General features: G+C 41.4%; 1 protein-coding gene across 1 annotated transcript; it reads left to right on the top strand.

Moving 5' to 3' along the window:
• The first annotated feature begins 418 nt into the window (after positions 1-418).
• Positions 419-3,229, top strand: POU3F4 (POU class 3 homeobox 4). Its single transcript, XM_068249265.1, has one exon. The coding sequence runs from the start codon at positions 441-443 to the stop codon at positions 1,539-1,541; it is 1,101 nt and encodes a 366-aa protein (XP_068105366.1). The 5' UTR covers positions 419-440; the 3' UTR covers positions 1,542-3,229.
• Positions 3,230-17,669: the final 14,440 nt, after the last annotated feature.

Raw genomic sequence — 17,669 nt, 5'->3', positions numbered from 1 at the left:
GTAACGCACGTGCTCCTGTGGGAAGTGCAGAGATACAAATGTAACAATATTTTAATTGTAACGACTAGCATGGAGTCCACAGCCGGGGGAAGGGGGGTGAGGATGGTGGAGGAGGGTGGGGGTGATGGGGTGCAGGAGGGTGGGGGGTGATGATGGGTAGAGGGGTTTGGGAAGGAGGGGGCTGGATATGAAGCTGCCCCAGCAGAGCTCTCTCCTCATCCTCTCAGGTCTGACACTGGGGGTCTTCTCTCTCTCCTCCTGCAGGATAGGGAAGGGTTAATCCCGGGACTCTCAGGAGCCAATGAGGGGCCCCGGCTCCCTGACTTCCTCCTCAGTTAACCCCTGCCAGTGCCAGGCTGCTGTGCAGGCAGAGTCCCTCCCCCCGGCGGTCCCCATTGGCTGGGGGTGCTGTCACTGATCAGACCCCCCTCACCTTGTAGATGTCAGAGGCTGGAAGCTGGTGCCACTCTCTGACTGGCAGGGGAGCCGCCATGGCCACAGCTGCCTCCAATGCCTACAGCCTCCTGAGCAGCCCAGCCCTGGTCCATGCAGATCCTGGCAGCATGCAGCAGGGCAGCCCCTTCAGGAACCCCCAGAAGCTGCTGCAGGCGGACTACCTGCAGGGGTTACCCAGCAATGGGCACCCGCTGGGGCACCACTGGATGAGCAGCCTGGCAGATGCCAACCCCTGGTCTACCAGCCCCTTGGAGCAGCAGGACATCAAGCCCGGCAGGGAGGACCTCCAGCTTGGAGCCATCATCCACCACAGGTCGCCCCATGCCAACCACGCCAACGCCTGGGGTGCCAGCCCGGTCCACAACCCTTCCATGCCCCCCAGCGGGCAGGCCCTCTACTCCCAGACTGGCTTCAGCGTGAGTGGCATGCTGGACCATGGTGCCCTCACCCCACCACCCCCCCAGACTGTCAACACCCAGAGCCTCCACCCGGTGCTCAGGGATCCCACCGAGCATGGGGACCTCAGCGGCCACCACTGCCAGGACCACTCGGATGAGGAGACCCCCACCTCGGACGAGCTGGAACAGTTTGCCAAACAGTTCAAACAAAGACGGATCAAGCTGGGCTTCACCCAAGCGGACGTCGGGTTGGCCCTGGGCACCCTCTATGGCAACGTCTTCTCCCAGACCACCATCTGCAGGTTCGAAGCCCTCCAGCTCAGCTTCAAGAATATGTGTAAGCTGAAGCCCCTCCTGAACAAGTGGCTGGAGGAAGCCGACTCCACCACGGGCAGCCCGACCAGCATCGACAAGATCGCCGCGCAGGGCAGGAAGAGGAAGAAGAGGACCTCCATAGAGGTCAGCGTCAAGGGGGTACTGGAGACCCACTTTCTGAAGTGCCCCAAGCCAGCCGCCCAGGAGATCTCCTCCCTGGCAGACAGTCTACAGCTGGAGAAGGAGGTGGTCCGGGTCTGGTTCTGTAACCGGAGGCAGAAGGAGAAGAGGATGACCCCACCTGGGGACCTACAACAACACGAAGTCTTCTCCCATAGCGTCAAATCGGACACGTCGTGCCACGAGCTCTGACCCGAGGACTTCCCTGGACCTGAACTGTGGATTTTTCCCCCCTTCTAAAACCATAAGAGCTTTTTTTCTTAACTTATATTCTCTTCTGGAGGAAGAAAAACAAAAACTTGATCCAAAATTCAAAGACTGGAGGAGCTAAGAGTTCCGTTCCTGGCAATATAATGACATATGATGATGATGATGATTCTAATTCTCTCCATGCTGTTTACTAAAAGGACCTGAAATTTCTCCTTTTTTTCTACAGAGACTTGTGTGCCTCTACTCTGCCTTGCAGCCTTCTGACTACATCAGGTGATTCCACAGATAGTCCCTCTCTTTCTGGAGACCCTCAGAATCTGGGAGTATGTTTCTTGTGTCTGGAGGTCTTTTTACTACCACAACCCGGAGCTCACCTACCCTCCCCCTCTCCCCAGCCACTACTCTGTTCATTCTGTTATTTTTCTGTCAGTTATTATCACCAGGCAAAGCCACAAGTGTATCTCCATGTCCTGTCTGTCTGTCCTAGAAAGAGTTCTGTATGGCCCCCCACCTCCTCCTCACCCCTTACCACCCCACCAAAAACTGCCTGTGGAGTATTGCTGCATGTCATGTTATGTATTCCTTAGCACCTATCATTATGCATCCTATATCATTTTATACAATGTATCTACTGTCTCAAGAGGACTGGTAAAATGTAACTTTTAATAACATCCTAATATAAAATGGAATTCACAAGAACAGGTGATTTTCAAATGTTTGGGGGGAGGGGAGGATTGATATAAGACCCTTATAGGCATCTACCATAGTATGGAAAGGGTCCTTTCCCTCTAAACCCAAATAATAATGCTATTTACAAATGGAAAACAACATCCATACCATACCACCACAACCCAACACGTTTCGCCCCATAAAAAAGGGGCTTCATCAGGGGTAAATATTTCTATTGATAAATATTTCTTTTTATCAATCCTTCCCTCTCCAAACCTTTGAAAATCACCTGTTATTGTAAAGTGAGGCTGTGAATTCTATTTTTATAATTGGATGTTATTAAAAGTTACATTTTACTAGTCATTATTACTCATTTTGTTATGTAGGGAAGAGGCTGGGGTGTGAGGAAGGATGGGGGGGCTCTGTGCAGGTTTAGAGGGCTTCATCTGTTCTCAGACCCCCACCCCACCACACACACCCCACCCCTGTCTTTGGGTTTTGTGTTGAAGTCAGAATTCACAGCTGTGTCACTGATCCCAGCGGTGTTTTTTCAGAGATGGCGGAGCTGTTGGGGCAAATCCTGTGCTCCATGCACCTTAACCCATCATGGATAATAATTGTCATATTTCCAGATAATAAGAGCCAGGTGCACCTTCATATCATTATAGCATCATATACTATTAGCAGTAAGTCAATATACCCATGTGACTTGCGCATATCTTATTTTTTTTATTTTATTGAATTTTTTTTTTATTTTTAGTAATCTAATATCCAAGGTCTGAAATATTTTGAAGCCAGCAGCGGTGAATTTCCACCTAATCGACTAGTAGTTAGTGCCCCCCGTCCAACACTCCTTCTGCAGTATTGTACTTTCTTTCCCCCTCCCCCTTTTACCATCATTCTTTCTGTGTTGCTTGGTCTGCCCCTTCTATGTCATTTTTTTAACTTATTATTTTGCATTTAAATAAATATACTGGCTCTTTTTTATATCTCCCCTTTTCCACTTCCAATAACATATACTTTTAATTTAAATATTCAGCCATTTTTGAATATTGTACATTTGTTTTACTTATTATTTTGCATTTAAAAAAATATACTGGCTCTTTTTATACCTCCCCTTTTCCACTTCCAATAATATATACTATTAATTTAAATATTCAGCCATTTTTGAATATTGTACTTTTTTTTTTTAACTTTTTTTAATTACTACACTTATAATACTTATCAACAGAAGTAGCAATACAAATAATAACAGAGTAAATATATATACATCTATATATATATAAAAAATCATTCTTTTTCTTTTTTTGTGTCTAATTTTTGTTACCATTATTATTACTATTATTATTATTTCAGAGCACTTACTTAAAATGTTGTTTTCCTGAGGCATCCCCACAGCACTTAGGCCTGGATCAGTATCTCTTCCTGGTGTTGTTAATCCCTCTGGCATAATGCTACAATTGCCTTATTTGTATCCAGTATTACAAAAGCTACCCCTGCTTGGAACTTGCCTCTCTGCCCCCTTCTTCCACAACCTTTTGTGCCCCTTGTTCTGTAGTCGCTGGAGAAAAAGACACCGCTGGCTTCAACCTCACTACATTCATTCTGGCATTTTCACGCCTGCTCACTACAGAGCTCAATTTCACCCCCTCAAACTCCCCCCCCCCCCCTCCTTCCCCTTCAGATAATAAAAAAAAACAATCAAAAATTATTTCTGCCAACTTTATAAGTGTACAGTTTTGTATATTGAAAACTTTTTCGAAGTTATTAATTTAAAAAAGTGAAAAATACAAAAAAGATCATTTACTTTATTCATTTAGTATCTGATGTATAATAAACACTATTTTCATTAAAGGTTGCTTTTTTCAACAATTTTATTCAAATTGCCTATTACAGCTGCCAATTATTTATTTTCAATAAATTCTGCAGTCTGTTTAAATAAAAAAGAAAGCAAAAAAAGTGTCTGAAAGTGTAATGAGTGTCAAGACAAAAAAAAAAAAAAAGAACAAAAAAGAACTCTTCTTGTTTCTCTGTTGAACAGTTTTAGTTTAGGATTTCTATGGACACAATATTTTATTTGTTGTATAAAAAAAAGAAAGAAAAATACATATAAAAAAAATGACACAAATAAACAGTTTTACAAAATGAGAAGTTAATTCTTTTGTGTGAAAAACAAAAATGGCAGCGCTCAGTATTTAGGAACTAAAATTTAAGTGGGTTATTTATTTTGAATATAATAAATATGTGTCTCTGTGTTTTTGAAATGCAGGAGGGGAGCTGAAAAACATTATTTGCTGTGAAATAATTAATTGCATTTTAGAATTTTTATTTTACAGTATTTGACTCTGTTCTTAACAAATGAACATGCCCTACATTTAAAACAACTAGAAAGTATATTTAAGGTTTGATTGAAAATGAAATATATATATATATATATATATATATATATATATATATATATATATATATATATATATATATATATATATATATATATATATATATATATATATATATGTATATGATTTATATTTTGTCTCCCCTATTAGAATGATTTATGTTGCTTCCTTTTATATTGCTTCGCATCTCATATTAGATTCTGGTATACTTTATGTTAATGGTTTAGGTAACATTTTCTTTTGTATGGTATTTTCTCAGGTCCAGGTTTAGTTATGTTTTCACCCCAAAAAAGCAAATTGATAATGGGTAGTAGGTGTTTTCACATGACAGTATGACATTGCCAGTGCGTCAACTGTCACGTCACGTGTCAGTTAGCTGTAATGCAGTATAACATCCAAAGGTTTATAAGATATTCTAAACAGAGTGAATGCATTTAATTATATTCAAATTGAATTTTAAATATCATCTGGAATATATATATATATATATATATATATATATATATATATATATATTATATTTTTTTTTTTTTTTCTTCTGTTGTGTAAGAGAGTACATTTTTGTATACTTGAGTGTATGAAAGATACAAGTTATATATTTAAACTGGTGGCAGAGATTTGGAGAGCTGTGTAGGAGGCTTGATCAATGTGTTTAATGTTGGTGTGTTTCCATCTGCTTGTCTGACAGGCCGTCCCTGCTTTGCATTGTGGAGTTTTTGATGTATTCTGGAGAAAATTCATTTTGATCTGTCCCCCTCAGTTTTGCTTTAACAATCAGCCTAAAAGGAGGGAAACATGTAATTTCTATTTGCATGTCAGGCTGCTGAATGGGGGGGTTCAGGCCTTGCTTCTCAATGACATCCTTACAGCTCGGCTCCTTATTTTAATAAAATCCAGACACAGTAATAACTAATTACACCTAATCGCATCATGCTGAAGTTTTTTGAAATTGGATGCTGCAAAGAATGATTTGCACACTGATTTTATTATTAATATTTGTAATGGCTCACACCTGATTTTTGGATTGTCAGACTTTCTAAAAAAAAAAAAAAAAACTTAATTGTCCTAATTTCCAATGTTTTTGTAATATAGTCTGTGAATGTTTTTCTGTATTTAGGGGTTTAAAGCATAAATTTACATTTTTATATTTTTAAAAAAAAATTCTCAATACATTTTTATTGGTGCAAGTCGCTGAATTTTGTAGACGGTTGTTTTAAGTAACTCTTGGCATCGCTATTAATATTATGTTAAATTATTAAACAGGTACCACTGAAAATAAAGGGGGCTGTAATTTGATTGTCATTTCACTATTGATGCCCGGGGACCGCGACCACCCGTAAAACCTCCAATAAAGCCGCCCTCTCTGCTCTGGGAGAGTAATTGGATTTCCAGTAAAATTGTGATGCTCTTTTAGAGATTTCAGATCTTCTTGAATATAAAGTAGATTTTCTCGTTCTGCCGCCGAATTAAATTCTGGGACATCCATCTCTACCGGCGTTCGGTCATCCATGTTAAATCGCAGTGCTCAGTCACAAACAGAGAAGACACAGGTTCAGCAGGCAGTCAGGAGTGACACTTCCCATAAATCCTGATATTTCTGCCTCTTTTTTTATCACTGGTCTTCAAGCTAAAATCCATAATTTAGATTCAGCACCCCCCCCCCCCCCCCCGCCACACACACACACACACACACACACACGGCTGCACAATTGTACAAATCCGCTGTCTGTGTTGAGGCCTTCAAATGAAGGGATTTTTTTTTTGAAATATTTTAGACAACCTTAAAATATTTAGGTGGCGCAGAGAGATGGTGCAGCTTAAAGATATTAATGTGCTGAGTTACATTTTTTACAATTGGTTTGCACATATTAGAGCAAATATTAATGTTCATGAGATAGAATATTACTGTTATTATTACTACTACATAGTACTAATGTGTTCCCCATTGCTTTACTGAGTACATAGTCATGTCACTGACTGTCCTCACAATCTAACCCTTCCATAGTTATAGTGTAATGTCCTACCATATTATAATTATGTATTTATATAGCACTGACATCTTCTGCAGCCCTGTACAGAGTACATAGTCATGTCACTGACTGTCCTCAGAGGAGCTCACAATCTAATCCTACCATAATGTCCTACCATATTATTATTATTATGTATTTATATAGCACTGACATCCTCTGCAGCCCTGTACAGAGTACATAGCCATGTCACTAACTGTCCTCAGAGGAGCTCACAATAAAATCCTACCATAGTCATATTGTAATGTCCTATCATATTATTATTATGTATTTATATAGCACTGACATCTTCTGCAGCGCATTACAGAGTACATAGTCATGTCACTGACTGTCCTCAGAGGAGCTCACAATATAATCCTACCATAGTCATAGTGTAATGTCCTACCATATTATTATTATGTATTTATATAGCACTGACATCTTCTGCAGCACATTACAGAGTACATAGTCATGTCACTGACTGTCCTCAGAGGAGCTCACAATCTAATCCTACCATAGTAACAGTCTAATTTTCTACCATATTATTATGTATTTATATAGCCCTGACATCTTCTGCAGCACTTTACAGTGTACATTACATAGTCATGTTTCTGGCTGTTCTTAGAGGGGCTCACAATCTAATCATACCATAGTCATAGTAAACTTTCCTACCATATTATTATTATGTATTTATATAGCACTGACATCTTCTGCAGCACGTTACAGAGTACATAGTCATGTCACTGACTGTCCTCAGAGGAGCTCACACTCTAATCCTACCATAGTCGTAGTGTAATGTCCTACCATATTATTATTATGTATTTATATAGGACTGACATCTCCTGCAGCACATTACGGAGTACATAGTCATGTCACTGACTGTCCTCAGAGGAGCTCACACTCTAATCCTACCATAGTCGTAGTGTAATGTCCTACCATATTATTATTATGTATTTATATAGGACTGACATCTCCTGCAGCACATTACGGAGTACATAGTCATGTCGCTGTCTTCATAGTTTACAGTCTAATCCCCACCATAATGTAAGGCCACAGATGTAAGTTTATAATATCTAAAAACACGCATCTGGTACAAACATACCTGTACTTCAGCGTGCGAACATGTAATCTATGTATGTGTCTATGGAAAATGAACCATTTATTCTGGTCCCTCTTTCAAAACATACCTTGAATTCATTAAACAATTTCATTGACACCGATAGAAAGGTGATTGGACCGCTAGTGTTGTTATATTAGTCTGTTGCTACAGTAAGCCTGATGGGGCAGGCCCATTCCTCCTCTCCTGTATCCTCCTGTATTTGTATCCAGTATTTGGAATGATTGATTGATACTAGTAATCTTCTCCTTTTTATTAATTCATTGTTCAGGGCTGTCCTCATTTACTGTACAGGGCTGTGTAATATGTTGGTACTTGATGAAGAAAAAATTGCAACAATAGCAATGGAGAAAGATTGAGAAAGGCAGGAGGAACCTCTGAGATATCAACATTGTCTGAGACGTAGTTGTGCTTTTCTTGTACTAAATTGTAGACCTTTGACTTGGATCTATCTATCTATCTATCTATCTATCTATCTATCTATCTATCTATCTATCTATCTATCTATCTATCTATCTATCTATCTATCTATCTATCTATATCTCTCCTTGTACTACCCATGATTTAAAAACCCTATGGTTTTAGAAATTAAATTTTTTATAAGTATCAAAATTGTGTTCATTTTAACTGTCCAATCATGTGAGATTTTCTTTTAATAGAACGATTGGATGTGTGGTTTGAATACTGCATTGCCTTCTTGTTCGTCCATGTACCCCCAGTAAATGGCCCCCTTTGTCCTCATGTTCATGTTGGCGGTAGATTTGTAGAGGCTGTAGACAGATCATACTAGTGAAGGCCTGGACCAGGCAGATGGATAGGAAAGAAGTTGTTTGGCTGTAACACTTGCATAAGAACGCGTGATGACAAATAGCTGTTTGGCGACAAGTCGTTTAGGTGGAGCATTGGCTGAGGTCATTATCATTAGAATAAGGTTGCCCACAGCTTGCCCTTGTGGCCACGTACAAGTCCAGCCTTTGGGGAGTCAGGCTGCGGTTTTTTGACTGTAGAACTGAAACAATAAAGATTTCTTGTCACTCATTCAGAGATATCTGAAAGCCAGTGGCGTATTCTGCGATTCGATGGTTCAACCCACTGCGGGATTCAGTAAACTCCTGCAATCGATGAAATAACATAAAAATTCCATTCCGTTGATTCTTTATCTCTGTATTGCATTAAAATTTTTGGTAGATGAGATTGGCTAAAATATTTTCATGAGAACTGCTTATTTTTTGCATGCTGTTTATGTTCAATTAACAATTTACGTCTGTACCCCAAAAAATTTAATCGTGGAAATCTTAAGGTGGCCACTAACGATACAAATGGGCAAACGATCGTTTACGAACGATTATTTGTATGAACGATCGGTAAAAATGATCGTTTGGGACCACTAAAAGATGAAAATCTCCTAACCACTCCCATCAGATTAATGAAATCGATCCGATTTTCGGATTGATGTCACCAATCTGATCGATCCAAACTAGTTGAAACAATGACTTCTGATATGTTTTGGAATAGCTTCTTTGTCCCTAATTTTGACAGATCGATTGTTGACTGTCGAGGTGACCATACAACAAACAATTGTTTTTTCTCTTTTTATTTATTTATTAGAGCCTTTAAATTCAATCAATTTTCTTGATTATTCAAATTAAAACCAATCCACGGTACTCCTTTAAATTTTTCTAAAAATTGATAAGAATTTCCCCCCACAGCTGATAGATACTTTAAAAAAATGTTTGCAGCTGAAAATTAAATTGCATACTGTTGATCGTCTATAAAAAAAAAAATTCTAGAAAACTGATTTTTCCGATTGGAAAATAAATCAAATTCAAATTTTCAATACAATTTTGTTATTAAAAAAGTAAGACAATTGAGTGTTTTAATTGAATCATGTATGACCATCGAAAGAATGCTCAGAATGTAATTATGTAAACGAGGGTTGGAGAATTGTTGCGTGTATGTAACCTTCTTAAAGGGGAACTGTAACGTTATATAGTAGAATGCCATAAATTATTCAGGACACCCACTTTTATGGAGATTTTCCTGGTTTCAGCATCAGAAACACTTCCTGTATCTATATATTGCTGTTTATTGATATGTAGCCCCGCCTTCCCACGGAGACTTATGCTACGTACACACATGCGACAACGATCGTTCGTTGTGAACGACGAACGATCTTTTAATTGAGGAAAGAACGAACTAAGTAAAGATAGTTTTTAAAGGTGTGTAACGATCTGATCGTTAGAACGAACGTTACATCACGTAAAGCAACTATTGTGCTTGCGCATAAAAATGAAAAGTTCCATGGAGAAATAGCGAAATGCGCATGTCAAGCCGAGTACGAACGACCGTTTCCAATGATTAACTACTTTTGTAAACGATCGTCGTTGGAAAAAATCCGCCAAGCTAGATCGTTCGTTTTTAACGATCTAGCTCGTCCGTCGTTAGACTTAATGGTCTTTGGCTGCTTTTTTTTAAACGATCGTCGTTTAAAACGATCTGGGAACGATAGTTTCAAACGACTATAGTCGCATGTGTGTACGCACCTTTAGCCTAGGCTGTTTATTATGCGGAATTCACACCCCCAGAGCATTCTGGGAGACCAGCTATGTTTTTGTACTGGCTTTCAGAACTCACAGTAAACAAACATTCCCCAAAGATCACCTGCCGCTACTAAAGGTGTCGCCATTTGTGATAAATTTCAAAAAGTAAATCGGGGTGAGGAAAGATTTTACAGTGGGTGAACACTGACTTAATCATTCACAAATGAGTATTGTAAAAAAAAAAAAAAAATAAGCAATTGTATTCATTATGTTATTTTAACTACAGTTCCTCTTTAAATGACAAAAGAAACGAGGGATATGGAGGCGGCCATATCTATTTCCTTTTAATCAATACCAGTTACCTGGCAGCCCTGCTGGTCTATTTCTCTGCAGTAGTGTCTGAATCACACCAGAAACAAGCATGCAGCTAGTCTTGTCAGATCTGACAATAATGTCAGAAACTCCTGATCTGCTGCATGCTTGTTCAGGGGCTATGGCTAATAGTATTAGGCCTCGTTCACATCTGCTGCGCTGAAAAACGTGTTAAAGCGCATGGTAAAAAACGCATGCGCTTGTGCGCGCTTTAGTCCGCGTTTCTGTGCGTTGCGCTGCGCTTCTTTAAAGCACGTTTTGCTTACTGTAGCAGCAGCAGTTGTCAATAAAACTTTGTTTTTGTATGTAAATGTATTTTTTTCTCCAATTAGGGGTAAAAAACGCATGCGCTTCTATGCGCTTGTACGCGCTTCTGTGCGCTAAAAAAGCGGACCCATTCACTTGCATTGCTGTGCGCTTTACAGCTCAGCGCACAGAAATGCATGCAACACTACGTTTTTGTAACGCTGCTCAGCGCAGCGCATAGATGTGAACCAGCTACATTTAGTTACATGGACAAATCAATACCTTGCTGATCGCACAGGGCAGTGCGCTGTGGAAAGCGCACAGAAACGGCCCTGATGTGAACGAGGCCTTAGAGGCAGAGGACCAGCAGGGCTGCCAGGCAACTGGTATTGCTTATAAGGAAATAAATATGGCAGCCTCCATATACCTCTCTCTTCAGTTGTCCTTTAAACAATACCAGTTGCCTGACTATCCTGCTGATCCTCTGCTTCTAATTCTTGTAGCCATAAACCCTGAACAAGCATGCAGCAGATCAGGTGCTCTGGGCCTTGTTCACATATAAAATCGCAATAGCTGATGCTGGCGTTTTGCGCTTTTGTGTGCAATTATTTTTAAGGTGTGATTATTTGTAAAGCGCTTTTGCAGAGCGATTTGTTTTTTCACTCCCTGACGCAAGTCCGGAAGTGAACTCTTTGACCCGGAAAATAATAAACACAATGAATTATTCTTAAAAGCGCTGGGGAAATCGCTATACAAAGCGCTTTTTCAAGCGTTTTGTGATTTCCGTATACCTTCTACCTTCCATTGAGGCAAATCGCCCTGAAAATGGTACAGGCATCGCTTTGGGGAGTGGATCGCAATCGAACCGCTCAGATGTGAACTCTCTCATAGGGAAGCATTGCACAATCGCTTTTAGGGCGATTTAAAAAATCACCGGCGCTTAAAAAATCCCGAAAATGCCCTCAGTGTGAACAGGCCCTGACTGAAGTCTGACTGGAGTAGCTGCATGCTTGTTTCTGGTGTTATTTAGACACTACTGCAGCCAAATAGATCAGCAGGTCAGCCAGGCAACTGGTATTGTGTACAAGGAAATAAATAAGGCAGCCTCCATATTCTTCTCACTTCAGGTTCCTTTAAAGCTAAGATGGGAGCTTCTGGGTAACAGAATTGTGAATCCCCCCTGCCCCAGTTCCTGGGCAGGAAGTGTCCACTTCTGTGACTCGGCCTTCGGTTCTGGTTCCCTGCTCCTCATTCCCGGGGTCAGCGGCCGCCCATAATCCCAGGACATTGCGGCCTTCTTGATTACGCCAGCTCTGAAACAAACCGGCAGGTTCTGGATGGCGGGCACATGAGGAATGCAGCAAGACTCTGCCGTAATCCACATTCAATTTCCTCTCTCCTCAGTCAATGTTCAGAGCTGCTGTAATTAAATCCTTCGCTCCCTGGAGCTGTGTTCGCCATCGAGGCAGGTGCCTGGGGCGGCGCTTTTCTGGGGGCAGAAAGAAATGACTTTAGGGTAGCTGAATTGATTGGCTGTTTTTTTTTTTCTCGTTTGTGTTATTTTATTTCCTCCGGTCTTTCCTGGCCGCATAACTTTGTAGCTGGCAAGTGATTGTAAAAGTGAGCGGGAATGGAATGAGCTGTTGGGCAGGATTGTGACGGCGCTTCCTGGCTTTTTTGAAGACATTCTGTGGCGGTGGCGAAGCTTAGAGCGCACAACGCCGGCTGTAATACTGTAGATATAACCAATCGCTGGGGGGGGGAGTTAACTTTATTCAAATTGTACCTGCCAAATGCTGTTTCTGTCTGCATAAATCACCATTTATCGCTCTCATGTATGAGGTGTCTGATTGCAAAACATTTTCTGCTTCCTAGCAACCAATCGGGTGTCCATTTCCTGTTACTAGGGCGGGTTAGAGCATTGGCTGGCCAATAGGAGAGAAACAGTTGCTGTTTATCCTCTTACAGTTAGATAGTTGCTATATTGCATAACAGTTGCATTGTGTGCTATGGCTAGTTTTGCCTGTATTTTTAAGGGTACTCTGGGAATATATTCAGTGGTGTTTGTCAGTGTGCTGACTGCTGCAATGATCCTACCCAGTGATTGGCGAGTGTAATGAACCAGAGTCGAAGCACCCTCAAGTATTTTACTATATATATTATTGGGAACATGAAAGAAAACACCTTCCCTGCTCTCTGTTTCATCCTTCACTGCTCAGCCTGCTTCTTACCAGTCCTAATAAAATCCCCGTCTGAGCATTCAGTCTGGCTTTGCTCAGGAATCATTATAGCTGAGTCATTATAGCAGAGCCAGAAGGGGGCAGGCTTGGGCTTGAAAAGACATCAGAGAAGACAGACTCAGCTATAATGATTCCTGAGCAAAGCCAGACTGAATGCTCAGTTTGGGACTTTATCAGTGCTGATAACAAGCCGGCTGAGCAGTGAAGGATGAAACAGAGAGCAGGGTAGGTGTTTTCTCTAATGTCCCCACTGATATATATGGTAATATACATGCGGGTGCTTCGTCTCTGGTTCCCTTCCAGGGCCTCTGATATAGGAGACCAGGGTTCGAACCTCAGCTCTTCCTGTTCAGCACCTATTCAGTAGGAGACCTTGGGCAAGACACCCTAACACTACTACTGCCTATAGAGCGCACCCTAATGTCTGCCAGGAGTAAAATGTGATATAAATGTTCTTTGTCTTATCTACCTCTGATTTATCTCTACAGCAACTCAACCAATCAGCAACCACCACTCCTTGCTACGATTGCCTAAAGGTGACCACACACAATACAATAAAATGATCCGATTTTACGGCAATTTGATAAATATGATCGGATCTCCCCAACAAAATAGAAAGCTTCTTTTTCATTCGACTGAAAAATCCGATCGCATTTTCCATTTTTTTCCGATTTTTATTGATCCGGAATGCTGAAAATTTTTCTTCAACTTTTCTAAAGATTGTATGGTGTGTGTTAGATTGTCAATTTATTAATAAACACACACTAGCAATTTTCTCAGACTTTCTGATCATTTTTATCATAACTGGGGAAAAATTTAACATATGTGTGTGGTACATTGGTCAGATTTTTGATATGTTACAATCAGTCAGAAAAATTGATTGCAATTCTTGAATTGAACAGATATTTTAAAAATTGTATGGTGTGTGGCCCCCTTAAGATTGATGAACCATCAAAAACGATTGGTTGCTGTGGGTTGTATCTGAAGGTGCCCATAACCATTTAATTTCCCAAACGATTAAGCATCTGGTAACGTTGATTGCGGTCGATCAGAAACAATCGTTCAGGGACACCAACGGAGGGGAAAATGATAAGCAATTTGATCAGACCAAAATAATCATTCTGAAATTCGTATTGAAGAAACGATTGATAGATCAATCTGATCAGATTGGTTAGCAGCTTTTCTTCGTTAGTGGGCCAGAACGATCGTTTCTGATTGATATCACAATCGAATCTGGGGATTGAGCATATGGAGAATTGTATCGGTAATGGCCACCTTTAACGACGTCCAATACGCTCAATCATACGGTTTATCATTCGGGAGATTGTACCGTTAATGGGCATCCTAACAGAACCTCTGAGCAATCTTTGTTCTGCAGTAGAGAATACATTGTATAATAACAGACGGTCAGATTGATGGTCGGTTCAATGCAAAGTGTATGAACCTTGGTATTGGGCCAATTAATATCAATATCGAGAGTTCACTTGATTGGCCCAATTCCAGGCAGCTTGCAACCTCCGTTAAATTTGCGTGCAAGTCGGAAATATTTTTCAGAGTTATTTGCATCTTGTTGAAAATCTCTAATGAAATAATTTATTATGGTGTAAAATTCTGAGGATCTCAATTCACTTCAATTGTCTTTAGTGCAGAAAACGCAACTATTTTTCGTAAGCGGAAACTTCGGCTGAAAGAAATATGGAAGCAGCCATTGCTGATCCCTGTGAAAGCGGTCCCTGAACTCAGAACATCCTTTCTGTGCTCTAAAAGATAAGCAACAGCATAACCTTTTAAAGAAAAACATTTCTTTGTTCCAGCTGATACAAATCCTGCAATAAATGTGTAGTTTGTTTACGTCCTGCTTTCATGGCATCAGGCATAGGGTTAACATCCTGTGTTTACAAATTAGCTGCTCTGCCGAGGCAGCCAGCGGACACAGCTGAGAGATCAAATTATACCTTGTGCATAGTCACAGATGAGGGGGGACTACACAGGCTAAACTCACTAAATACATATAGGATGCATTCCTCTCTGTTTTCTTTCAGTCCTGTGAAAAAGTTCAGGTCCACTTTAAAAATAATGCCAGTGGCTTGGATGTCGCCATGCTAGCGAGCACGCAAAAGGGGCAGAGCAGAAATGTGGGTGCTGGAAATAGCAGCTAATAGACTAGTGGTAACATTATAGATATTCTACTATTGGGCCGGGGTAATTCCGATAGTGGGACTCTAAGGCCACATACAGACATCAGACCATAGTCTTTGGAAAATGAAAGATCACAGACCAATCTTACCACCCTCCATGTAGTATGAGAGCCATACCTACACAGTCTATTCTATGGAGCTGCACTCCACATCAGACAGAAATCTTACCCCCTTCCATGTAGTATGAGAGCCATACCTACACAGTCTATTCTATGGAGCTGCACTCCCCATCAGACAGACATCTTACCCCCTTCCATGTAGTATGAGAGCCATACCTACACAGTCTATTCTATGGAGCTGCACTCCCCATCAGACAGAAATCTTACCCCCTTCCATGTAGTATGAGAGCCATACCTACACAGTCTATTCTATGGAGCTGCACTCCCCATCAGACAGAAATCTTACCCCCTTCCATGTAGTATGAGAGCCACACCTACACAGTCTATTCTATGGAGCTGAGCTCCCCATCAGACAGAAATCTTACCCCCTTCCATGTAGTATGAGAGCCATACCTACACAGTCTATTCTATGGAGCTGCACTCCCCATCAGACAGAAATCTTACCCCCTTCCATGTAGTATGAGAGCCACACCTACACAGTCTATTCTATGGAGCTGCACTCCCCATCACACAGAAATCTTACCCCCTTCCATGTAGTATGAGAGCCACACCTACACAGTCTATTCTATGGAGCTGCACTCCACATCAGACAGAAATCTTACCCCCTTCCATGTAGTATGAGAGCCATACTCTACACAGTCTATTCTATGGAGCTGCACTCCCCATCAGATAGAAATCTTACCCCCTTCCATGTAGTATGAGAGCCACACCTACACAGTCTATTCTATGGAGCTGCACTCCCCATCAGACAGAAATCTTACCCCCTTCCATGTAGTATGAGAGCCATACTCTACACAGTCTATTCTATGGAGCTGCACTCCCCATCAGATAGAAATCTTACCCCCTTCCATGTAGTATGAGAGCCACACCTACACAGTCTATTCTATGGAGCTGCACTCCCCATCAGACAGAGATCTTACCCCCTTCTATGTAGTATGAGAGCCACACCTACACAGTCTATTCTATGGAGCTGCACTCCCCATCAGACAGAAATCTTACCCCCTTCCATGTAGTATGAGAGCCACACCTACACAGTCTATTCTACGGAGCTGCACTCCACATCAGACAGAAATCTTACCCCCTTCCATGTAGTATGAGGGCCACACCTACACAGTCTATTCTATGGAGCTGCACTGCTCATCAGACAGAAATCTTACCCCCTTCCATGTAGTATGAGAGCCACACCTACACAGTCTATTCTATGGAGCTGAACTCCCCATCAGACAGAAATCTTACCCCCTTCCATGTAGTATGAGAGCCACACCTACACAGTCTATTCTATGGAGCTGCGCTCCCCATCAGACAGAAATCTTACCACCCTCCATGTAGTATGAGAGCCATACCTACACAGTCTATTCTATGGAGCTGCACTCCCCATCAGACAGAAATCTTACCCCCTTCCATGTAGTATGAGAGCCATACCTACACAGTCTATTCTATGGAGCTGCACTCCCCATCAGATAGAAATCTTACCCCCTTCCATGTAGTATGAGAGCCACACCTACACAGTCTATTCTATGGAGCTGCACTCCCCATCAGACAGAAATCTTACCCCCTTCCATGTAGTATGAGAGCCATACCTGCACAGTCTATTCTATGGAGCTGCACTCCCCATCAGATAGAGATCTTACCCCCTTCCATGTAGTATGAGAGCCACACCTACACAGTCTATTCTATGGAGCTGCACTCCCCATCAGACAGAAATCTTACCCCCTTCCATGTAGTATGAGAGCCATACCTACACAGTCTATTCTATGGAGCTGCACTCCCCATCAGACAGAAATCTTACCACCTTCCATGTAGTATGAGAGCCACACCTACACAGTCTATTCTATGGAGCTGCACTCCCCATCAGACAGAAATCTTACCCCCTTCCATGTAGTATGAGAGCCATACCTACACAGTCTATTCTATGGAGCTGCACTCCACATCAGACAGAAATCTTACCCCCTTCCATGTAGTATGAGAGCCACACCTACACAGTCTATTCTATGGAGCTGAACTCCCCATCAGACAGAAATCTTACCCCCTTCCATGTAGTATGAGAGCCACACCTACACAGTCTATTCTATGGAGCTGCACTCCCCATCAGACAGAAATCTTACCCCCTTCCATGTAGTATGAGGGCCATACCTACACAGTCTATTCTATGGAGCTGAACTCCCCATCAGACAGAAATCTTACCCCCTTCCATGTAGTATGAG

The sequence above is a fragment of the Hyperolius riggenbachi genome, chromosome 8 (assembly GCF_040937935.1).
Source record: "Hyperolius riggenbachi isolate aHypRig1 chromosome 8, aHypRig1.pri, whole genome shotgun sequence".
Classification (NCBI taxonomy): domain Eukaryota; kingdom Metazoa; phylum Chordata; class Amphibia; order Anura; family Hyperoliidae; genus Hyperolius; species Hyperolius riggenbachi.
Note: the sequence above shows the minus strand (reverse complement) of the source record. Positions and strands in the feature narration are given on the sequence as shown.

Bases quoted from the DNA above. Each gene is read 5' to 3' on its own strand.
- POU3F4 (XM_068249265.1), top strand. From the start codon at position 441: ATGTCAGAGGCTGGAAGCTGGTGCCACTCTCTGACTGGCAGGGGAGCC.